General features: G+C 38.2%; 1 protein-coding gene across 7 annotated transcripts in view; it reads left to right on the top strand.

Moving 5' to 3' along the window:
* MALRD1 (MAM and LDL receptor class A domain containing 1) overlaps nucleotides 1-26020 on the top strand; it is a 743525-nt gene that overhangs the window by 541120 nt on the left and 176385 nt on the right. For all 7 annotated transcript variants that reach the window (XM_044928177.2, XM_044928178.2, XM_044928176.2 and 4 more), the window contains 2 exons: nucleotides 7905-8033; nucleotides 20005-20166. In XM_044928177.2, coding sequence (XP_044784112.2) covers nucleotides 7905-8033; nucleotides 20005-20166 — 291 coding nt within the window. The remainder of the gene's footprint in view (nucleotides 1-7904; nucleotides 8034-20004; nucleotides 20167-26020) is intronic.

Below are 26020 nucleotides of genomic sequence, written 5' to 3'. Positions count from 1 at the left end.
ATTAAAAATAAATATCAGTGAAAAATTTAAACAGATCAGAAGCACAACTGATGGATAAATTATCAAAAAAGAAATGTGAGCTTATTCACCAGAATGTGATGCAAAAAGGTAAAGAGAAAAAAATACTAAATAGAAATTGAGGCACTGAGGATAGAGTATATGAATCCAACACTTCTAATGGCAGTTCCAGAAATAGAAACAGAGACTACTTGAAGAGATAAAATTGATCATTTTCTGTAATTGAAAAATATCATGAATCCTCAAGCTATCATAGCATAGAAACAGTCACACCCTAATAGCAGGGGTCGACCCAGCACCCAGATTTTGGTTTCCAACAGCATTCTCCAATAAAAGAAACCAGGGCTGCTTACAGAAATGACTGACAGCTGATTCTAGGACTGAGTCAAGAAGTGTACAAGATCAGCCTGAAGCAACTTATGGTGTTAGAACAAATGGCAGTGTGCAAAAAAAATTTTTTAAGTCTACATGGATAGGAATATGTCAAAGGGACACAGGAGCCAAATGAAAGAGCTCCTTGGCCAAAGCTGGAGCAATTTGAGCAATAAAATAAACTAACATTGGTGATGGTTTAGTCGCTAAGTCGTGTCTGATTCTTGTGACCCTGTGGACTGTAGCCTGCCAGGCTCCTCTTTGCATGGGGTTTTCCAGGCAAGAATACTGGAGTGGCTTGCCATTTCCTTCTCCAGGAGATCTTCCCAACCCAGCAATCAAACCCATGTCTCCCGCATTGCAGGCAGATTCTTTATCGACTAAGCTATGAGGGAAGCCCAAACTAGCATTGTATTATGCTAAATAATACAAATTGTAAAATAAATATCCTTTAGTCTATGTTGATATAATTTACTAAATAATACATAAATGGGAGAGAAAAGAGCAATCTCCTATATGTAAGAACTCTAAATTTATGTAGATTCTCTGCCCGCAAGGAGGGACGTACGGATCTTCACTATGTGGTCTACACATGGTGACTTCCTTCCAAAAACTATTCTATGGAAAGGGATAGGAAAAAAATTAAAGTGGAGAAACATGACAAGAACTACATTAGCCAGGTAGACAAGATCAGCATGACCAGTGACAAGTCAAGTAATAGTATGCACCTTGGTCATGATGTGATGAAAATAACACTTCTGTATTATTCCTCCCCTACATCCTTAACCCCATCTAAATTATAAGGGCAGGGGTCGGGAATCAGAGTCCAATAGAAATCCTGCAAAATACTTGACCAGTAATGTCTAAATTGTAAAAGTTATCAGAAACAAGGAGAATCTGAGAAACTGTCCCAGTGAAGAAGAGCCTAAGGGGACATGACCTTACCAACTGAATAATATGGTTTTCAATAATGGGTCTGGCCATTATCATCACATTTTTTGTGTACTTCATGTGGTAATATTCTGCATGAAAAAAAAAGGTGTTTAAAAATATCTGCCCATGTAAATTTTACTGTCTGAAATCCCAGAGCATACTGAATATCATCACTTGAAAGAGATGATAAAATGAGTGTGTGCCCACAAATAGAACCTGTAGAATGATTATGTCAAGTTCTGTGTAATGAATCCTGTGTTCAAAGCTATTTTACTCCAAATACAAATTTATATGGGCAAGGATTTCTTTACTGTCAATTCTATTACAAAGAAGAATGATGCCACTTTTCAAGTGATGTCACTTTAAGTGGGGACAATGTATTCAGATCCACAGTGGATTAGTCCTATATATTTCCCATGCTTTTTGTTGGATTAAATATTCACTTCTTATGGCTACATCATTTTGCAGATATTTTCTTCTTTCTAGGACTTTTCCATTTATCATGTTTTAGTTTTAGGTCTTTAGGGTTCTGTCAGTCTTTACTTTTTTAAACTAAAATAAATATTTCATCTGTTTCATATATTGTTTTCTGCCAGCCAGGGTATCTTCAGCTTGCTCCTATGAGCACCAATGCTTTTTCCATTCTCATTCTAATTTACTACAGTATATGTGAGATTATCTTTCATTTCATATATCTGTTGACCAGGTGAATAGGTACTGCTTTTGTCATTTTGACTAAAAGAAGAAACTGAATGGTTAAAGATAGACAAGACATGCTGAGGAATATAATGCACCTCTTCTATTTACCATGCTGATTTTCCTAACACCAGTCTGACTGACCATACTCTTAAAGAAGATCTACATTTCTTAGAATGGCAGTATCTTTTTATTTTTAATTTGTGCAACCCATATACCATAGATTAACCCCACCATAACCCCACCATAGAGCTGTTAGAACTTACACAGGACAGGGTAAAACAGACTCTTAGAGGGCCAGACTCTTAGAGGTCCTTGTGTGCACCAGGACCCAGGAGAAAGTAGCAGTGACCCCACAGCTTGTCTGTGAGTGTCCAGCAGTCTCTGGCAGAGGTGTGGGTCAACAGTGGCCTGCTGCATGGTAGGGGGCACTGAGCTGCCCATTATTTTCATTACCTGCACCATAGTTTGGCCTCAGGTCAAACAACAGGGAGAGAACACAGCCCTGCCCATCAACAGAAAATTAGATTAAAGATTTACTGAGCATGGCCCATGCATCAGATCAAGATCCAGTTTCCCCCTCAGTCAGTCTCTCTCATTAGGAAGCTTCCATATTCTTCCATATCCAAGCCTCTTATCCTTATCCATCAGAGAGCAGACAGAATGAAAACAACAATCACAGAAAACTAACCAAACTGATCACATGGACCACAGCCTTGTCTAACTCAATGGAACTTTGAGCCATACTGTGTAGGGCCACCCAAGATGGGCAGGTAATTGTGGCGAATTCTGAAAAAAATGTGGTCCACTGGAGAAGAGAATGGCAAACTACTTCGGATTCTTGCCTTGAGAACCCCATGAACAGTATGAAAAGGCAAAAAGATAGGACACTGAAAGATGAACTCGCCAGGCCAGTAGGTGCCCAATATTCTACTGCAGATCAGCAGAGAAATAACTCCAGAAAGAATGAAGAGTCGGAGCAACACAAAAATAACACCCAGTTGTGGATGTGCTATAAAGAGCAATATTGCATAGGAACGTGGAATGTTAGGTCCATGAATCAAGGCAAATTGGAAGTGGTCAAACATGAGATGGCAAGAGTGAACATTGACATTTTAGGAACCAGTGAACTAAAATGGACTAGAATGGGTGAATTTAACTCAGATGACCATTATATCTACTACTGTGGGCAAGACTCCCTTAGAAGAAATGGAGTAACCATCATAGTCAACAAAACAGTCTGAAATGCAGTACTTGGATGCAATCTCAAAAACAAGAGAATGATCTCTATTCATTTCCAAGGTAAGTCATTCAACGTCACAGTAATCCAGTGTATGCCCTGACCAGTAATGCTGAAGAAGCTTAACAGTTCTATGAAGACCTACAAGACCTCCTAGAACTAAAACCCCAAAAAAGGTGTCCTTTTCATTACGCGGTATGGTGTGGTTTAGGTGCTCAGTCGTGTCTGACTCTTGAGATCCCAGGGACCGTAGCCTGCCAGGCTCCTCTGTCCATGGGATTCTCCAGGCAAGAATACTGGAGTGGATTGCCATTTCCTTCCCCAGGGGATCATCCTGACCCAGGAATCGAACCTGAGTCTCCAGCATTGCAGGTAGATTCTTTACCTACTGAGCTAGGAAGTCAAGAGATACCTGGAATAACAGGCAAATTTGGCCTTGGATTACAAAATGAAGCAGGTCAAAGGCTAACAGAATTTTGCCAAGGGAACACATTGGTCATAGCAAATACCCACTTCCAACAACACAAGAGAAGACTCTACACATGGACATCACCAGATGGTCAACACCGAAATCAGACTGATTATATTCTTTGCAGCCAAAGATGGAGAATCTCTATACAGTCAGCAAAAACAAGACCAGGAGCTGACTGTGGCTCAGATCATGAACTCCTTATTGCCAAATTCAGACTTAAAATGAAGAAAGTAGGGAAAACCACTAGACCATTCAGGTATGACCTAAATCAAATCCCTTATGATTATTCAGTGGAAGTGAGAAATAGATTCAAGGGATTAGATCTGATAGACTGCCTGAAGAACTATGGACAGAGGTTTGTTACACTGTACAAGAGGCAGTGATCAAGACCATCCCCAAGAAAAAGAAATGCAAAAAGGCAAAATGGTTATCTTAGGAGGCCTTACAAATAGCTGAGAAAAGAAGAGAAGCTAAAGGCAAAGGAGAAAAGGAAATATATACCCATTTGAGTGCAGTGTTCCAAAGAATAGCAAGGAGATATAAGAAAGCCTTCCTCAGTGATCAGTGCAAAGAAATAGAGGAAAATAAACGAATCAAAAAGAAGACAGATCTCTCCAAGAAAATTAGAGATACCAAGGGAATATTTCATGCGAAGATGGGCACAATAAAGGAAACAGAAACAGAATGGACCTAACAGAAGCAAAAGATGTTAAGAAGAGGTGGCAAGAATACACACAAGAACTATACAAAAAAGATCTTCATGACCCAGATAACCATGATAGTATGATCACTCACCTAGAGCCAGATATTCTGGAATGTGAAGTCAAGTGGGCCTTAGGAAGCATCACTACGAACAAAGCTAGTGGAGGTGATGGAATTCCAGTTGAGCTATTTCAAATCCTAAAAGATGATGCTGTGAAAGTCCTGCACATTTGAAAAACTCAGCAGTGGCTACAGGACTGGAAAAGGTCAGTTTTCATTCCAATTCCAAAGAAAAGCAATGCCAAAGAATGTTCAGACTACCGCACAATTGCACTCATTTCACACACTAGCAAAGTAATGCTCAAAATTATCTAAGCCAGGCTTCAACAGTACATGAACCATGAAATTCCAGGTGTTCAAGCTGGATTTAGAAAAGACAGAGGAACCAGAGATCCAACATCCATTGGATAATCGAAAAAGCAAGAGAGTTCCAGAAATATCTCTACTTCTGCTTATTGAATACACCAAAGCCTTTGACTGTGTGAATCACAGCAAACTGTGGAAAAGTCTTAAAGAGTTGGGACTACCAGACCACCGGACCTGCCTCCTGAGAAATCTGTATGCAGGTCAAAAAGCAACAGTTAGAACTGGACATGGAACAACAGACTGGTTGTAAATCTGGAAAGGAGTATGTCAAGCCTGTATATTGTCATCCTGCTTATTTAACTTATATGAAGAGTACACCATGAGAAATGCTGGGATGTATGAAGCACAAATTGTAATCGAGATTGCCGGGAGAAATATCAATAACTTCAGATATTCAGATGGCACCACCCTTATGGCAGAAAGTGAGGAGGAAGAACTAAAGAGCCTCTTAATGAAAGTGAAAGAGAAGAGTGAAAAAGTTGGCTTACAACTCAACATTCAGAAAACCAAGATCATGGCATTTGGTCCCATCACTTCATGGCAAATAGATGAGGAAACAATGGAAACAGTGAGAGACGTTATTTTCTTGGACTGCAAAATCACTGCAGATAGTGACTGTAGCCATGGAATTAAAAGACGCTTGCTCCTTGGAAGAAAAGCTGAGATCAACCTAGACAGCATATTTAAAAGCAGAGACATTTCTTTGCCAACAAAGGTCTGTCTAGTCAAGGCTATGGTTTTTCCAGTAGTCATGTATGGATGTGAGAGTTGGACCATAAAGAAAGCTGAGTGCTGAAGAATTGATGCTTTTGAACTGTGATGTTAGAGAAGACTCTTGAGAGTCTCTTGCACTGCAAGGAGATCCAACCATTCAATCCTAAAGGAAATCAGTCCTGAATATTCATTGGAAGGACTGATGTTGAAGCTGAAACTCCAATACTTTGGCCACCTGATTCAAAGAACTGACTCATTGGTAAAGACTCTGATGCTGGGAAAGATTGAGAGCAGGAGGAGAAGGGGAAGACAGAGGATGAGATGGTTGGTTGGCATCACCGACTCTATGGACATGAGTTTGAGTAGGCTCCAGGAGTTGGTCATGAACAGGGAACCCTGGCATCCTGCAGTCCATGGTGTCGCAAAGAGTCAGACATGACTTAGTGACTGAACTATATCATAGGTACTCTGGTCTATGCCAAGTTTACAAAAATTATACTATAATTCACTATACTATGATTTCTCTCTCTCTTTTTTTCTATTTTATATTTTTAAGGAAATAAGCCTCATTTAGAGATGGAGTCTCTCTTGATCATTTTTTTAAAACTAAAGAACCAATTATTTAGATTATAAATTAAAACGCATTTCCTCTGTGGAGTAATTATGTAACTCCACAGCCTATGGCATAGAAAAATAAAATAATCTCCAGTGCATAGACTTGCATGGTGAACAGTGTCCGCATACTGCTCTGGGTTAATAGTAAGTTCTCACTAATGTTAATTAAAATTATGTGGCAAAGATTCTAAATCACTCAAAGAACATAATCTTTAATTCATGTTACTGATATCCACGGCTGTTCTTTTAGGTTTCCTCTCTTCAATCTTATATTTAGACTCCATTTTACTGGTAAATTGTTTCTGGAAATTTTTCATGTTTTAACTGTTGTATTATGGAAATGACTCAAAGACTATGGAAATGCACTTTTATGAAATCTGCAGAGATTTACTCTTTTCCTTCATGAAAATACTGCCTATTTTTGAGTGACTTACTGCCACCACACTCACACTGGTCCAAAACCATAGTAATCTATGTAACAAAGGAATTGCTGAGGTTTATTTAATTTGTTGAATCTGATAACAATAGTTTTAGACCTTTAATGTATATAATTTTGAAGCTATAAAGTATTACCATTAGACTTTGTATCAGTTGAAATTATATGCAAACAGGTGAATTGCTTGGAAAATTCTATGTTGATTTGCTTTTTAAAATTTTTTTTTCATTTATTTTTGTCTGATCTGGGTCTTTGTTGCTGCCTGAGCCTTCTCTTGTTGCAGAGAGCCAGCTTCTCACTGTGTTGGCCTCTCTTGTTTCCAAGCACAGGCTCTATAGAGTATGGACTCAGTATCTGTGGCACACAGACTTAGTTGTTCCATGTTATATGGGATCTTCCCTGAACCAGGGGTCAAACCCGTGTCCCTTGCATTTGCCAGCAAATTCTTAATCATTGGACCACCAGGGAAGTCCATGAATCTGCTTTTCTTTTTCTTTTTTTTCAATCTGCTTTTCTAAGTCACCTTTAGATGATACCATTGTGCCTTCAATTATTATAACTAGCATTTATAAAGCACAAGTTGTATATTGAGTGCTGTATTAGGCCCAAAAAATCCTGTGTCAAAAGAGCTTGGAGTCTGTAAGGACAGACAGAGGTGTAAACAGCTCTTATACAAGGTAGTAAGCATTTAATATAGAAATAAAAGTGCTCTTAGGCAGCATGAAATAGGGAGTGTCCAACCTGAGGCTCAGATGGCGAAGAGAAGGTGGGACCACAGTAGAGAAAAAAGTTGTTTCCTTGGGTCTTAAGGTTGAACAGACCACCAGGACGAAAATAGGGAATGATCAGTACAGGCAATGGAAGAAATATTTATGAGGACATGGCAAAACACAGAGTGAGTGGCATCTCAGTGAAGCCCTCAGTCCTAGGATAGAGTTTAGCTGCAGGTGCTTCAGAGAAGAGTTGCATCTGGAAAACTAAGCTGGAACCAAAAATCAAAAGATTTTAATGCCTTGATTGGGATTTTGGGTTTATGTAATAGACAGTGGTCAGCCCTTAATTGCTTAAAATATATTTTCAAAGTGCAGTTTCTGTTACTTGCTGAACAGTCCCAGATGTGACTGAGAGATGGAGAGTCATCTAAAGTCTATCTTGGGCAATGACTCAGATCTTGAACTTATCTAATACTGTGGGATCTATAAAACAACTAAAGGGAGCATTGAAGTATAATGAAAATATTACAAAATGATGTTTGCGATTGTTATTTTGTTTTTCTCCAGTGGGAGAGACTTCTGAGATTTGCCCAGAGGCCACTGATTTTTTGTGCCACAACAAGAAGTGTCTTGCATCCCACCTTGTCTGTGACTATAAGCCAGACTGCTCTGATGGGTCTGACGAAGCTCACTGTGGTAAGTGTGTTTGCCTGTTCTAATGCTGCCAGTCCAGCCCGGAGTTTCCCTTTATTAGTAGAGTAACTTATTGACGTTGGTGAGTGAGAAGAAATATTCTTTTCATGCACTAGAGTAGACTTAGAATAGCCAAAATATTTGTCCAACTTCTCTCTGAAGATATTTAAATAGAGGCCCTACCATCCTTTTTATCCCCATACTAAAAACTGAAGCAAATCTATAGCAAATCGTGTGACAAAATTTCCCATTATGTCATTGTATAGAACTGTGTGCAGAGTCAGAATTCAAATTGTCAGAAATTGAACTAGCAGTCTACATTGCTTCATCAATTCTCATTACTGGTTTCATTCCTCCCCCCACCCAATGCCTGATTTTATAGATGAAGCAAAAAATGAGCACCTTGAATAAATACTAGTTTAATGATTAATTTTATTAATTACATTGCACTGGAAAAAGAATACATGAGCCACATTCTTTTTAATTCAAACTTTAATTCAAATGATTTTTAAGGTCATGTATAAAGCCAAGTATGTAATTTTAAAACATGAGCACATACTTAAATCCAAAGAATTTTTTTCATATATCTTACTGATGAGAACTCATATACCACACGGCTACCTGGTGCAATTAGCATTTGCTATGTAACAAAGTACCCTAAGAGTTAGTGGTCCAAACAACTTTGCAATTTTGTGGGTCTGTAACTTAGGAAGGAATCAGTGAGGCAGTTTGTCTCAGATCCACATGACTCAAACTGGGACATCTAGACCTGGAGGAGCACTTCCAAGATGGTGGTATCTCTTATTTATTTGGCATGTGTGTGCTCTTTGGTTTCTCTGTATGAATCAGCATGGAATCAACCTCTAGGGCAATTGGTATGGCTTGGACTATCATAGGTTCGTCAGACATCTTTCATGGGGTTGGCCTTTACCATGTATTGACTGAAAAAATGAATGCTCAACATGAAAGTTGAGAATTGTGTTTTCTTGGGAGGATTCCGGTGACTCAGATGGTAAAGAATCTGCCTGCAATGCGAGAGACCAGGCTTCTATCCCTGGGTCAGAAAGATCCCCTGGAGAAGGGAATGGCAACCCTCTCCGGTATTCTTGATTGGAGAATCCCGTGGACGGAGGAGCCTGCAGGGCTACAGTCCATAGGGCCACACAGAGTCGAACACAGCTGGCTGACCACCACCACCGCTACTATCGCTACTAAATGCTGCTGCTACTGCTACTACTACCTGGAGGACGCAATCCTACAAGACAGCCTCTCAGATGACTCTGAGGGAGTGCTCCCAAGAGGTCCACAAAGAGCCAGATTATATAGGAAGTTTGCAACAAAGACCAGGTAGTCCAGACATCAAAAGATTACTGTTAATGAAAGAAAACCAGATATCTTAAGGAACTTAGTGCTTTCCTGTGTGTGGGAAGATGTAGGGCTGTGGGCTCATTGAAATCATTCCTTTGATATCCATCTCAGCTATCTAGGGTGGCACCCTGGTTTTTCCCACCCTGAGTCCCCTCAGGCTACACTGTTGGGGTGGCTGCAGTGGCTGAGGGCTTGATGGCAGGCATTCTGCTGTTTCTACCCTGAGTCCCTCAGGGCTCCCTGTGGGGGGTGGGGGGTAGTGGCTAATCGCTACAACATCCTTTGTTTACTGACATGGCAGGCAGCATTTTTCATTCACACATGTGAATGTTCCAAGAGCAAGCATTCCAAGAGTCTGTGGAAAAGCAGCAAGTGTATTTATGATTTCACCTTAGAAGTTTCAGAATGTCCCTCCTGATTCTTCCTAATGATCATGCAGATAACAATGTCTAGACTGGATTTAAACGGAGGAAGAGCGTAGACTCCACTTCTCAATGGGAAAACATCACACATGCACTGGGAAGGAGTAATACTCAAGCCATAGTTAAGTGTTTGTTATTTTTAGCTCAGTGGTGTTTTCAGAATGGTACAGTGACAATGCTTCTGCAGTGTTCATTTCTCCTTTTTGCATCCATTATTTTTTTTTAATTGTGGTAAAATATATGTGCAATAAAATGTACTATTCTTGCCTTTCAATGTTATGGTTCAGGGGCAGTAAATATATTTGCATTGTTGTGCAGCCAACATCACCACCTATAACCAGAACTTTTATTATCTTGAAAAACTAAAACTCGATGCCAATTAAGCAATAGCCCTTCCTTCTCCCTAACTCTCAGCCCCCAACCACCACCCTTCTAATTTTTTTCTATTCATTTGATGACTTTGCTGCTGCTACTGCTAAGTCACTTGAGTCGTGTCTGACTCTGTGCAACCCCATAGACGGCAGCCCACCAGGCTCCCCCATCCCTGGGATTCTCCAGGCAAGAACACTGGAGTGGGTTGCCATTTCCTTCTCCAATGCATGAAAGTGAAAGTGAAGTCATGCAGTCGTGTCCGACTCTTCACAACCCCATAGACTGCAGCCTACCAGGCTCCTCTGTCCATGGGATTTTCCAGGCAAGAGTACTGGAGTGGGGTGCCAGTAACTCATATAAGTGGAATCACAGTATTCATCCCTTTGTGACTGGCTTATTTTAGTTAGCATATTATTGTCAACATTCATCCCATCTTTTCATTTTAAATCATGCATAAAAAAGTATAAATGGTTGGTACTTTTAAAAACTGTACTACTAATACTACAATATATAAATCTTAATTTTATAAAATATTGTTTCCTCTAAAATGCATATTTTCTCCAATGAAATTTATAATATATTAACTAATAATTCCTAGTATTATTTTTAGCTTCTTTTACGTGAATCAAATATATATACACACACACACACACACACACACGTATATTTTACATTGACTGTAAGGAATTGATTTCAATGGAGTTCTTAAACAGTGCTCTGAAGCATTTTGAAATCACCATTTTCCCCACAAGATATGACAAGTAGAGCTTTAATAATCACCAGTAAAAACATTAAAAACTTGGCAAAGTTTAAGAAGGTTCTAAAGGAAAAATATTAAGAATATGGTGATAGTGATGTACATATCCAGTGGGACAAGAGGGACAGCTGTTACATGCATGTAGACAATTTATTACAGATGGTAAATTATCTTTCTCTCATGTAAAAATATATATTGAAAATGTTTATATAAAAATTAAACTCTTCCATTTATTCCTATTCCTAAACTGGACTAAGAACCACCTTCTAAACACTTCAGTTCAGTTCAGTTGCCCAGTCGTGTCCAACTCTTTGTGACCCCATGGACTGCAGCACGCCAGGCCTCCCTCTCCATCACCAACTCCCAGAGTTTACTCAAACTCATGTCCATTGAGTTGGTGATGCCATCCAACCATCTCATCCTCTGTCGTCTGCCGGGGTCCAGCCCCGGTGGATCCAGGGAATTCGAAGCGGGGACGGCGTCGGCGAAAATCAGGAAACAACTGCTTAATTAAACGTTTATTAAGGATATAAAGAGTGGTGAAATAAGGATAGCTCAGTGAAGAAATTCAGTGAAGAAAAGAGGCTGAATAAAATTCCAAAGCAGGGAATTTACGTCACCTACGAAGGCCGCAGGCATCCTCCTGTTCTCCCGAAAGAGAGGAGACACTAAGGCCTCCCCGGTCAGATCTTAGAAGCCCAGGCAAAATTAGTAGGCTTGACGAGCTTCCCTGCCTCAGAGGAAAAGTTCAGCTAGAAGGTGAAAGAAAGAACGACATGGGGAGACCAAATTTCGGTGAACAAAAAAAAAGGGCATACTTTATTTTCCAAAGTAGTTTTATACCTTAAGTTGTGCATAGAGGATAATGGGGGAAGGAGTAGAGTCATGCAGCAAGCCAGGCTTTCTTCCTGCAAACTTATCATATGCAAAAGCTTAGGTGATTTGCATCATCTTCTGGCCCGGAGGCCTGTTAACATTTTAAGACCCTTTCTTCAGAAAACTTATTTTTCTCTAAAGGTGATTGGTCAGGAGCCACCCTCCAAAAGCATTAGATAAAGTTGCATTCCTACAGAGCAAAGGTGTGATGGGCTATAACAAGAAAAAGAATTAACTCAAGGGTCCCAGGTTACAAACATTAAAGCTACTACTTACACCAATTATATTAATCAATACACTGCCAGGGACACAGCAGGTAAGGGATATGAAAACTTAGCAGCAAACATTGGCCCAACAAGTGAAAAACCCTTCACCAATACAATTTCTAATCAATCTTTTAACTACTCAAAGGAATCTGTGTTTAGACAGTTTAGAACATCTCCTGCCTCTCAGTTGGGAGGCTCTGAACAATCACATGTTGCCGGAAAAAACCTATTCAGGCAGGCTAGAGGACTTCCAAAGGAGTTTGTAGGTTGAAACACTGTCACACCCAGGAATTATTAACTGGAGCTGTAAGCTAACTCTTTTTTCAGAGCGAGGTAGTGGGGGACAGCCCCCCGTAAAGTCAGAGGTGTAGGTGAAAGCACAAAGCAGAAAGTAGGCAGACTCTGGTTTTGGGGGGTAGATGCTCGAGAATTTCCAGGGGGACTCCTGAGGCTCGATCCCGCCTTTGCGTATGCTGAGCCTCCTTCCTCATGACCTTTGTCATGGGTGGAGCTCCTCACGCTTGCTCCCGGCAGTGATAGAATTCCAGTTGAGCTATTCCAGATCCTGAAAGATGATGCTGTGGAAAGTGCTGCACTCAATATGCAATATGCAATATGCACTCAATATGCAATATGCCGGCTCCCGGCAGTCGTCCCCTTCTCCTCCTGCTTTCAATCTTTCCCAGCATCAGGGTCTTTTCAAATGAATCAGTTCTTCACATCAGGTGGCCAAAGTATTGCAGTTTGAGCTTCAACATCAGTCCTTCCAATGAACACCCAGGACTGATTTCCTTTAGGATGGACTGGTTGGATCTCCTTGCAGTCCAAGGGACTCTCAAGAGTCTTCTCCAACACCACAGTTCAAAAGCATCAATTCTTTGGTGCTCAGCTTTCTTTATAGTCCAACACTCACATCCATACATGACTACTGGGAAAAACATAGCCTTGACTAGATGGCTACTTTGTTGGCAGAGTAATGTCTAGGTTGGTCATAACTTTCCTTCCAAGGAGTAAGCATCTTTTAATTTCATGGCTGCAGTCACCATCTGCAGTGATTTTGGAGCCCCCCAAAATAAAATCAGCCACTGTTTCCCCATCTATTTCCCATGAAGTGATGGGACCAGATGCCATGATCTTCGTTTTCTGAATGTTGAGCTTTAAGCCAACTTTTTCACTCTCCTCTTTGACTTTCATCAAGAGGCTCTTTAGTTCTTCTTCACTTTCTGCCATAAGGGTGGTGTCATCTGCATATCTGAGGTTATTGATATTTCTCCTGGCAATCTTGATTCCAGCTTGTGCTTCTTCCAGCCCAGCGTTTCTCATGATGTACTCTGCATAGAAGTTAAATAAGCAGGGTGACAATATATAGCCTTGACATACTCCTTTTCCTATTTGGAACCAGTCTGCTGTTCCATGTCCAATTCTAAGTGTTGCTTTTTGACCTGCATACAGGTTTCTCAAGAGGCAGGTCAGGTGGTCTGGTATTCCCATCTCTTTCAGAATTTTCCACAGTTTACTGTGATGCACAGTTTACTATGATGCCCAAGTCAAAGGCTTTGGCATAGTCAATAAAGCAGAAATAGTTGTTTTTCTGAAACTCTCTTGCTTTTCCAATGATCCAGCAGATGTTGGCAATTTGATCTCTGGTTCCTCTGCCTTTTCTAAAATTGACTTTCTACTGTGGAAAAACAATTAGAGGTGAAAATATATTAAAATATGAAGTTCTTTGCTTTTTAAAAAGTTTGTAAATGAAAAGATCCCTAGGTTATTTTCTTTAAATGTAACAGGTACTGTCAGGAATAAAGTTACCACCAGTTATTTGGGGGGTATATATGAAGAATAATGTGTGTGCATGTGTACATCTGTAGACGAATTATAAAAATAGACTTTAAAACATTAGAATGTGTTTCAAGTCCTTTGGTTTTTCAGGTGTGAATGCTGCCTATGCTTTGTTGTTTCATTTATTTTTCCTCTCAGAGAACCTTACATGATTTTTATCTTTCCCACAGCTGTTTGAGGTACTGATATAAAACTTGTGGCATTTTTGCCACAGAGGCATTTTTGATGTTCAAAAACTGAAGTCCGTTACATACCATGTCTGTTAGTGTTACCCATGACTTTGATGGACAGCAGCGGGAAATATTTGAATTCATTAAACTAAAAGCAATATGTTGAGAAGTGAATAGTCACTTTTCTTAAAACATCTTGATAGATTTTGTTCATATCCAAGAGGAACATTGCAAAGCACACAAGGATATTCAGGTGACTTTATTGATTCTGCAAAGGCTTCCCTGTGGCTCACACAGTAAAGAATCTGCCTGCAATGCAGGAGACCCGAGTTCAATCCCTAGGTTGGGAAGATCCCCTGAAGAAGGGCATGGCAACTCAGTCCACTATTCTTGCCTGGAGAATTCCTTGGACAGATGAGCCTGGTGGGCTACCGTCCATGGGGTCACAAAGAGTCAGACACGACTGAGCAAAACTGATGCTTCAGATTGACTCCCTCAATATTTTATATTGCTGATCTTGAGGATGTAGCAGAGACATCAGCACTGGATTCCTGCAGGCAGAGAATCTACTGTGGATAATGGAACATTTTCAAAGTGACCTTTGAAGAAATAAGGAAAGAATTGACCTTTGAGATTATTAAACTGAAGTCTTCGTTTTTACTTTGAGCATCATTTCTTGGGCAATTATTTAAATTCTTAGAGACTCACTTTTCTTATCTATACAGAAGATATAATAGCATACAGAGTGCTTTGAGAATTAAATGAAATAATGTAAAGGATATATTTGTTCAGTCTTTGAGGATTAATGTTAGCTTCTTTCATACTGTTGTTTTTATATTCTCTTGAAATTTGTCAGTCATTGTGAATACCTTATTTACATATCCCTTATACTCAGCAGACAATAAATGCAGCTATTTCTTATGACTAAATTTTGACTGTAGGTTATGAGCAAAGGTAAATTTTTCTTTTGCATCTCTACCTCTTGTTGCAAAAATGCATAGTTGATAGGAAAGGAGAGCAATTCTTTTTAAAAGAAACAGTTACATTAGAAAAGATGTCCTTTGTGTGTGTGTGTGTGTGTGTGTGTGTGTGTGTGTGTGTGTGTGTGGAAGGAAGGTATTACCTGAAACATGTGTTAAGAGTGCTTCATATTCTAGGCTAGGGAGGCAGAGAATGGGGTGGCTACTTTCTCTCCTGTCTTTTACAGTGATGAGCATCACTATCAACAGTTTTTCCCACTATACCCAGACTCTCCAAAATTCTTTTGAATGCAACTTTCCAAGAAGTCATGTCACAATGAGGAGAAATTATTTAATAGTTCTATGTTATATATTGCTGTGTTAGTCACTCTAGTCGTGTCCAACTCTTTGTGACCCCAAGAACTGTAGCCAACCAGGCTCCTCTGTCCATGAATTTCTCCAGGCAGGAATACTTGAGTGAATTGCCATGCCCTTCTTCAGGGGATCTTCCTTATCCAGGGGTAGAACCTGGTTCTCCCGCCTTGCAAGCAGACTCTTTACCGAGTGAACCACCAGAGAAGCCCATGTTATATATTTTGGTGTTGCAAAATCAGGTGGCTACGTGGATGTGAGAATTAAAAATAATTAATGATGGAGCCATCTCTTTAATATAAGTGAGGTGATTAATGTTTGTACTGACCATTCAACCATATGGCTGAATATTGTACCAATGGAAAAATGCCAGTTGTTTAAGAGTGTTAGTAATGCTTTGAAGCCATTCAAGGAATCATGACAAAGTTCACAATTTGGAAATTATTTTTTCTAAAGCCATAGCCATTTCAAAAATATTGATATGTACTAATCATCAAGAAATATTTCAAATTGTTCATATCATCTATCATTCAATAATTAGTGTGGAATCATTATGGCTTATGTGATGCAGTTAATAATAATACTTAATCACATGGAAATGTTTATAGTAATTCAGTGGTTGTTATTGTTCAGGTCACTGAGTTGTATTTGACTCTGCAACCCCAAGGACTGTAGCACACCAGGCTGCAGTGGTAAATAACAATTAGGGTGACAATGCAAAACCAAGAAGTAATAAGTTGCTAAATATTTAAATAGTAACAACTATAATTACTGTTGTAAAACACCCCCACTACCCAAGAACTGACATGATATGGAAAGAGAAAGATAGGACCTAGGTTGGACTTTCAAGGAAAAGTATTTTTGCCAGATGGAATGGAGCAATTAAGGTAAATTAATACAATTGTAGAGAAATTTGAAACTTGACAGGTTTAGACTGCAGAGCAATCCCTGCTACTTGCCTATCCATGTTTTTGTTAAGAAACAGAACTCCAGTTTTACTTGGGGCAGCATTATAACCAGCCACAGATACTATCTTCTGCAGCTTCTTTGTAGCCACTAGAGGCCCTTGAGATATACATGGGAACTGGGGGAAAGTATCACTTTCAAAAATAAAAAGCGACAGAATGGGCAAAAAGCTTTTCTCTTCTTTCCTCTTCGCATTGCTTTCAATGCTGTGAATATCTGTGGCTCTGGGAAATACAGCAGCATCTTGCAACCATGAAGGAGCATGAGGATGACAAGATGACAGTAAGGAAGGATGGAAAATGTGTGCTTCACACTGGATGCTGGAACTACAACCATAGTGCCCCAATACTTTGGCCACCTGATACAAAGAGCTTACTCATTGGAAAAGGCCTTGATTCTGGGAGAGAATGACGGCAAAAGGAAAGGGGGCAGCAGAGGATAAGATGGTTACATAGCATCACCGACTCAATGGACATGAGTTTAAGCAAACACTGGGAGATAAGTGAAGGGCAGGAGAGCCTAGTGTGCTGCTGTTCGTGGGTCACAAAGAGTCAGACGTGACTTAGTGACTGAACAACAACATCAGGATGCCAACCTTATACTGACACCTTCCTGACCTATTGTTAATTGAGATAAATGAATTCTTGTCTATTTATGCTATTATTTGGGCTTTCAGTACTTGAAACTAAATGTATCTCTGATACAGACAATAAGGAAAATGTATTTTCTCAAATGGCAAGAAGTCCAAAAGCAATTTAGAGTTGGTTAATTTAGTAACTTTTGTCATCAAAAGTATAGAACTGTATGCCCTCCATAATTCTTTAAGTTCTGCCTTCTTCAGATAATGAATGGTCTTATAAAGTCAGCTTCCCTTACACATCTTTGCAATGATATCCTGAGAAAGGACAGATAGATTTTCTTCCTTTTGACTTATTTTTAAGAATAAATAAACATTTTCCTAGGTGTCTTTTTTTCCTAGTAAGTCTCATTGTCAGAAATGTATCCCAAAACTGTCTTAAACCAGTGAAGACAAGGGAAAATTGAACATTGCATCAGGATTGCTTACATAAACTGTGAGGCACCTCTGGAGCTATGATAGCAGACTCTTCAGACACTCTTCATAAAACTTCAGTTCTTCACTCTTAATAAAACTGCAGTTATGTCCTGAACAAGAGAGAAAAGGAAGGACTGACAAGTAGCACCCAATTGCTAGAGAGAATATGCAAAATATAAGAGTAGTTTAACATAGAAGTTGAAAAAAATGTCAATTTTATTCAAGAGATAATTTACTGAAAAATTTGTAGAGACAGTTTGAAGACAAGAGAGATTTCAGCCTTAAAAATATTGCATCAACAGAAAGGTTATTGTACTCAGGACTAGAAGTCTTGAGGGCATTTTTAAATAATGTGAACACCTGAATATTTTGAGCAAAGGAAATAATAGAAGAGAAGTCTGAAAGATGATTGATGGAGTTTGAGTTTATAAGGTTGATAGAATGAAGGTTACAGTAAAGAAAGAGGCTTCTTAACTCGGCAGCTTAAACCAATGGAACTAGAACAGGGACTATGGGGCTGCTGCAAAAGGAGTGAATTAAACAAATTCTTGAAGGGAGATTACACAAATGTTGGTAGATTAGATATACAAATAAGAATGCAAAATCAAAAGATAACTTCAAAGTTTGAATCTTTAGACAGAGAAGATTCATGCTATGATATAAATCAATCTCAGAGAAGAACCCATTTGGAGGGATCAGTGATGAGTTCATTTTAGGATTGTTGGCTTTGAGATGACAATTGCATATTCCAAGTAGAATATTCAACAAACATTTGTAGAAAAACACCTGCATTTTATTTTGTCTGTGGATTTGTAGATCATTTGCACAAAAGTATGAAAGCCATGGGAAAGAATGAATGAAGATATACACAGTGAGACTTTCAAATTTTATGTGATTTTTTTTTTTTTTAACATGAGGGGCACCCTAGCTACCTCTGCAAGGTGAGAAAGGAATTAGTAGAGAATGTGTGTTTGAAAGATGTGGAAACTTTGTGTAACCTTGAAATAAATGAAGCCTTGGAATGCTAATAGCAGTGCTTGATAAACAGTTGATTAGCAAGATTAGCCCTAGAAAAGGGAAAAGTAAAAGTGAGGTAATTTGAGTTAGAGAGGCTGAAATGTAACAGAATAAATCCTGATTGTGTAGATATCTTGAGAGTCAAATAAGAAGTTTAATATTAAATAGAGTAGAAGAATTAGGGCAAGGGAAAAAAAGGATGTAGAATAATTATTGTTATAGAAATACAGTAGAACCTGTATGTGACTTCATTCTAATAAACACACAATGGCTGCCTTTTCTGTAACCTTGGAAGATTCTGGATGTTTGCAGTTGGTTAGCTAAACACTCGGAGAAACAAATTCCTCACTTTTATCCATATTGCATAAGTATGATATAGATCTATTTATATCACATAATCCTGGCATGTAAACATAAAAAGGATATACAGAGCCCATAAATAAACATGTAAAAACCAATGGATCATAGGTCATGGAGAATGAATGAAAGAAATGTACATAATTAAAAATGATTCTAGTTTATAGAAATAAGATGCAATCATGCCAGAGAAGTAAAAGGCTGATATTTTATGAAAATACTCTCAGAGATTCAGAAAGTTTTCTATAAAAATAGTAAAGCTTTGAATACCTAATGTCTGGCATCCATTTTAACAGCAAGTTTTCCTGTGACAATGTGTCTATACATGCTCATAATAGTTTTATGTTAAGAAAAAGTTTGGAATGAGAAACCACCTGGAGAAGAAGTGTTAAAATAATACAGATTTCATCTTTCAAAAAAGAAAAAAAAAGTCAATGACAATCTCAGTTGATTCATACTGATTAAACCATCCAATAATTCATTCTGTCTCTGTAACACAGCTTTTACAGTGAATGCTCAAAGATAATAACTGCTATGCAAAAAGAAAATTAAAGAAAAGTGAAAGCAGATATCAGGGTGTTATGATGGCACTTTTCACAGATGACTAACTAGTAGACAATCAGTTATTACCTAGTAATTTTTCTCATTGTGAACAACTTAATATTTTAATGAGTTATCAATCAACACTTTTAGAAGAGAACTTCTTTCATTATTTAGTGACTGGCTCTGAAATGTTTCTGTGGATGATGGTTTCTTTAATTATTGACTTTTCCTCTCTAAAGGTGCTGGCTATTCAAGCACTACAGTGGACAGAGGGCCTAAATTAATCATCCAGACAACTGGAAATATTGAATTATTTGACCTGAATTATCTGCATTATCATAATGTTATATTCATTCTTCATGTATAGATACAGTTTTATCTATCATCTAAAATGTTACTAGTCAATTCATGTAAATCCTTATCGGCTAAATGACAGTATTCATGCACTTCTAGATTCTGTGATAAAAAAAACCTTCGGTGTATGACTGATATATCCAATGAATACAAATGCCATGATTCTTTAAATTTTTAAATAATAGAATATGCACTAATAATTTTAAACCATCACAAATGAAGTGTAATATCAAGTGTGACATACATTTCCAGAACACTCCATTAATATTTTTGTTTCCTTAGGCCAATATACAGGCACAGCAGGAAGCTGCAGTTTTGAAACAACTGCAGGAAACTGGACCACAGCTTGCCATCTTACACAAGATTCTCAAGATGACTTGGATTGGGCCATTGACAGTGGAATTCCTACAGAAGCATCGAGTCCAGACCCTGATCACACACCAGGTAAATCTAGGAGAGATAGCCAGGCCAAAGAGTCCACTGGGTGGTAATCTGCTTTAACTGTTTGAACATCAGAGTGCCTTCCTTGTGTCTTTGTGGAGATAGAACTTAGTATCCTTTATGAAAAGAGAGTTAGTTCCTTCTGGTTATCCCCTGAATTATTTAACAGACGTAGAACGGATATTGCTACAACAAAGAAATCCATGACTCATACTTTAAGAAACTCAGATTTTACTTATGGTACCCTAAAGGCCCAGGGCTTCTCTGGTGGCTCAATGGTAAAGAATCCACCTACCAATGCTGAAGATATGGGTTCAATCCCTGGCTTTGAAGATCCCCTGGAGAGGGAAATGACAACCCACTCCAGTATTCTTGCCTGGGAAGTCCCATGAAGAGTGGAGCCTGGTGGGCTACAATCCATGGGATTGCAAAAAGAGTCAGATGCGAATTAGCAACTAAATAACAGCAATAAAGATGGCCTTAAAATTTCTTAATTGGGGCAGGGACAAGTAGGGGATGTTCAAATTAATGCATGCAGTAGACAAAAGAATATAGTTGGCATGCTACCACGGTGATAGCTAGCTGGCCATCAGTTTCATTCCAGACCCTCTGAAGTGCAGAGGCAGTGATTTAAAAGGTAAGTGATGATAGAAGGAATGAGCACCAATGAACCCTGAACTAGTTTTGCTTCCTGCCGGTGGTTTGAGAGTAAGGTGATCTGAAATGGTTTTACAAGTAATAGAGTCAGAGCAGAAGTAAACTTGTATTTTTGTTTGCTGTTAACCTGAAATTTTGCCTGATGCTTAACATTTTTATTAGGAGTCAAACTTTCTTAGGGATTAAAAATAACTTTTTTCAGTGATAAATTTTCTTAGGGACAAAACTATTCTTAGGGATAAAATCTAGCTTTTCTTTGAGGTAAAAAAAATCATCTTAACTATTGTGATGATTAATTTTATGTATCATCTTGGAGGGTGTTTTGGGATGAGGTTAACATTTAAATTGGTGAACTTGAAGCAGATTACACGCCATATGTGGGTGGGCCTCACCCAATCAGTTGAACACCTGAATAGAACCAAAAAGGCCAGCCTCTCTGAGCAAAAGATAAGTTACCAACAGACTGCCTTTGGACTTTCACTGCCCTGTTGGCTTTCTTCCTGCAAATATGGGGCTTGCCAGCCTCCATAATTACATGAGCCAGTTCCTTTAATAAATGCCTTGCTATGTTTACACATATCCTATTGGCTGTGTTTCTCTGGAGAACTCTAATTAATACAACATTCCGCAAAATAATTGAAGCATAGGCTCAATGAAAAAGAACAAGATTATGTGGAATTAAAATAATTTTTCATAGAAAGGGTGTTCAAGATTGGCTCAGCCATTCTATGTCCAATAAATGAGAACAGTATTTTTGTTATTTATATATTCCAGGCAGATTGAAAATATCATGATTTCAACTACAGCTTGGATGTGCGTTTTTGTTTAAAGCTGTTTCCTAATTCAGCCTCAGGTTGAATATTTCTATTCCTTTTGACCTGTCAAGTTGTATTTCCTCTGCCTTTCATCAAGTTTTTATTTCCTTAAAAAACAGATGAGATTAGTGTATACCAGGTGATAGGGTAATGGAACAGGATAGAGAATTAAGGCACTTGGGTAAATAATTAGAAGAGTTTAGTATTATAACAAAGGTTAATTCACTGGGAAAAAGATGTATTATTTAGTGTGATACTGGCATGGCTAGTTATCCACATGGAAGGAAATTAAATGAAATTCTAGTTTTTCTTCTGAATATTTCATATACAATCATATATTCTAAATGGATTAACAATATAAATATAACAAGTTAAAATAATAAAATTCTTGCAAGAAAACATAGGGTAAGCTATGTGCAATTTAAAGAAGTATCTACCTTCCAAAAGCTACAATAAATAAATAAATAAATAAACTGCACATATTTAAAGATATAAAATTATAACTATGGTCTAAAATTTTCATAAACAAAATCAACAGGCATATAATATATTTGAAAATTCTTTTATTTACATATTTCAAGTACATAGGTAGGTAACTCTTATAGACTTATTAGAAATAGCAGTTTTACCAACCAGGGAAGATTTGCATAACCAATTCACAGATGAACAAATTCAAATAATCAACAAATATATTAAATGATGCTCAAGTTTGCAACTCATCAGAGAAATGCAAATTAATAAGCTGGGAAGGGATTTTCAGAAGCCACTCACAGATGACTGAGTGATGGAATTGGGGAAAGAGGGGGAAAGACACTCATTCATAGTTGTGGAAAGTTTTCCATTTTGGGAAGCATTTTGTCCATATAGAAATATAAAGACCATTGGGTAAGCATATGTATGTAAGGATATTTACTTCAACATTGTTTGAGGTTGAAAAAATGGGAAGTAACATGAACATGGGGCTTCCCTGGTGGTCCAGATGGTGAAAAATCTTCATACAATGCAAGAGACCAGCATCCCATCCCTGGGTCGGGAAGATCCCCTGGAGAACGGAATGGCTACCCACTCCAGTATTCTTGCCTGGAGAATTCCATGGATTGAGGAGCCTGGCAGGCTACAGTCCATGGGATCACAAAGAGTCAAATACAACTGAGTGACTTTCACTTTCAACATGAGTATGCATCATTCATACAATCATTTAATCATTCACTTGTTCATTTATTTATTACTTATTAAATGCCAAGCACCATTCTAGGACCTGGGGAAAGATTAAGAGGATGAAACAGACAAAAATCATCACCACAGTGGAGTTTGCATTCTAGAAGGGAAAAACAATAATAAATAAACATATAAGTAAAAATGTTATATGGTCAGTTAGTGAAAGAAAGAATAGAGGAAGTAGGTTCCTGAAGGCTAGTGGATGGATTGAAGGAGAGTTTTAATTTAAATAAGCTGGTCAAAATAGGCTGCATTGAGAAAAGGCCATTTGAAAAATGACTTGACAGAAGTGAGAGAGAGTGATACAGGTAGGGACCTAAGGAGAGGGTGTTCTAGCCTGAGGAATAGCCAGTGCCAAACACGCTGAGGTCAGAGTATGCCTTGTGGGTGTTTTGGCAATCTAATTAATTGCGGTGGAGCTTCCCTGTACACTCTGTGATGTTTGGCAGTATCCCTGGCCTCTACCCAGCTAATACCAGCATCACTCCTCTCTCCAGTGTTGAAAGCTCAAAATATCTTTAGAAATTGACAACTACCACCAAGGAGCCAAAATTGCCCCTTGTCAAGAATCTAGAGGAATAGCCAAGGTAATTGATTCAATCCACAGTGCACAATATCACGCAGCCACTGAAAAGAGTGTAGTGCCATACACTTGACTTGTAAGGATTTCCAAAAGATATTCTTAAAGGAGTGAGATAACATGCAAAATGATCATACGATGTGATCTAATATTTCTAAAACAACAATGACTGACGCCCTCTTATCTGTGCATACATTGAACTCCAAATGCAAATACTTATAGAATAACAATATGAACATGGAAAAGAAGATGAGAAAGGATATACATTCGTTTATTAACATGAATTATGTAGATGGATGATAGAGTTGGAGTAGAGAGGAGAAATAAATCCAAAAACAAAAAGAATAATTGAAACCAGGAATGACACCTCAAAAGAAACACCAGCATACATGATAGCAGCACAATTATGTGTTTGTGGAAAATGTGGTGGATATTTTTAAGTTTTACTCCTTAAAAAAACCTGAACTATTGCATTTCATCCTTAATATTTAACATTTTTTCTTCAAGAATTCTTTTCTTGAATTTTACATTACTGGAAATACATTTTTTTCTAAAACATTTTAAATAAGCAGAAAAAAGAAAACTCTAGTCATTCCAGTAGAGTAGTATAACTACTTTTAAGCTTCATATCTGTGTCTCCTGCCATTCTTTCTTAATGTACACATTGGCCAACAAAAATAAAGTTTCTACTTGATTCAGTAATTTAAAAAAAACCATCATGTGAACAAGTTTATCTTATGCAGTACATTTAGTAACATAATTGTGATTATATCATAGTATTCTACTTGTGGATATATCATGATTTATAAAATTATCTAACGGTAAATTCTTAAATTATTTCCTAACATTTTCAGTATAACAAATATCACAACAGTCAATATACATTTAGATGGAACTTTTTTCTTTTAACCTTTTGTGATAGTCTCTGAGGATAAATATTAGTTTCTCTTCCTTGAGAAATTAAGAGAAATAAACTGATATTTATTTGCTACTAAGATTCAGAGGGGACTTCCCTGGTGGCTCAGACGGTAAAACGTCTGCCTACAATGTGGGAGACCTGGGTTTGATTCCTGAGTTGGGAAGATACCCTGGAGAAGGAAATGGCAACCCACCCCAGTACTCTTGCCTGGAAAACCCCATGGACGGAGGAGCCTGATAGACTACAGTTCACTGGGTTGCAACGAGTCAGACACTACTGAGCGACTTCACACAAGATCCAGAGAGTAACATTTAGGTAACTAATGCCCATGAGTTCTTTAGATAACATCTGTAGCAGTCTTTCCTCATCTTAAGACAGTATTTGAAAACTACAGAGCATGTCTGCTTGTATAATACTACTAGTGGGACAAATTATTGTAGGCTCAGTTTAGGGAAAATGTAAAAGTATAATGGGCTACCCTAGTGGCTGAGTAATAAAGAACCTACCTGCCAGTGCAGGAGATGAGCTTTGATCCCTGGATTGGGAAGATCCCTTGGAGTAGGAAATAGCCACCCAGTCCAGTATTCTTGCCTGGGAAATCCCACAAACAGAAGAGCCTAGTGGGCTACAATCCATGGGATTGCAAATGAGTCAAACAACACTTAGCAAATAAACAACAAGAAGAAATATAATAGTTAACCTATAATATAATATATAATACAATATAATATAATCAGTTCAGTTCATTTGCTCAGTTGTGTCCAACTCTTTGTGACTCCATGGACTGCAGCATGCAGGCTTCCCTGTCCATCATTGACTCCCAGAGCTTGCTCAAATTCATGTCCATCAGGTCGGTGATGCCCTTCAACCATCTCATCCTCTGTCATCCCCTTTTCCTCCTGCCTTCAATCTTTCCCAGCATCAGGGTCTTTTCCAAGGAGTCAGTGCTTTGCATCAGGTGGCTAAAGTATTGGAGTTTCAGTTTCAGCATAAGTCCTCCCAATGAATATTCAGGACGGATTTCCTTTAGGAAATATAATACAATATAATAGTTTAGAGAAAAAGAAGTATAATCAATGGACATGAGAAAGCTTCCATGCATTGTCCCAAAAGACAACCATGAGTGATCTATTGATCCTTTTTAATGTAATTTAAAGAATATTAATGGTTATTTTTATTTTCTTTTTTTTAACCTTTATAGCTAGTGTGAGTTCATTAAAGACCACATGAAAAGTCTTCCGTCTGGTTCTTTATGCAATATGGTATACAAGTCATGTTGTTCACAGATAAGGAAAAGTAATCATGTGGACAGAATACTTTATTATCCTCCCTGTTAATCACTGTGCGAGACAGTTTATTTTTACGGAGTGCTCTTTTCAAAGCGGGCTGATTATATCACCCAGGCTACACCACTACAGCTCACTCAACTTGTTTAGGCATCACTGAGACAATGGGCTGCTAAATAGATTGTAAGGACATTAATTAATGTTGACCCTCTGGGAAAAACAAAATTCTTTATGAGAAGGCCAACAGATTCAAAGAACCCACGGTCTTTTTCTAAGCATCACAACCTTGCTGTTAATTAAAGCTGCATTTATGGATCTTTTCACTTGTTGTTACCAAGATGAAGAATTAGATACATAAGGAGGGCATTCTCAATGTCCATCA

This window comes from Bubalus bubalis, chromosome 14, assembly GCF_019923935.1.
Source record: "Bubalus bubalis isolate 160015118507 breed Murrah chromosome 14, NDDB_SH_1, whole genome shotgun sequence".
Taxonomy (NCBI): Eukaryota; Metazoa; Chordata; class Mammalia; order Artiodactyla; family Bovidae; genus Bubalus; species Bubalus bubalis.
The sequence above is the reverse complement of the archived record's forward strand: the minus strand, read 5'-3'. Positions and strand labels throughout refer to the sequence as shown.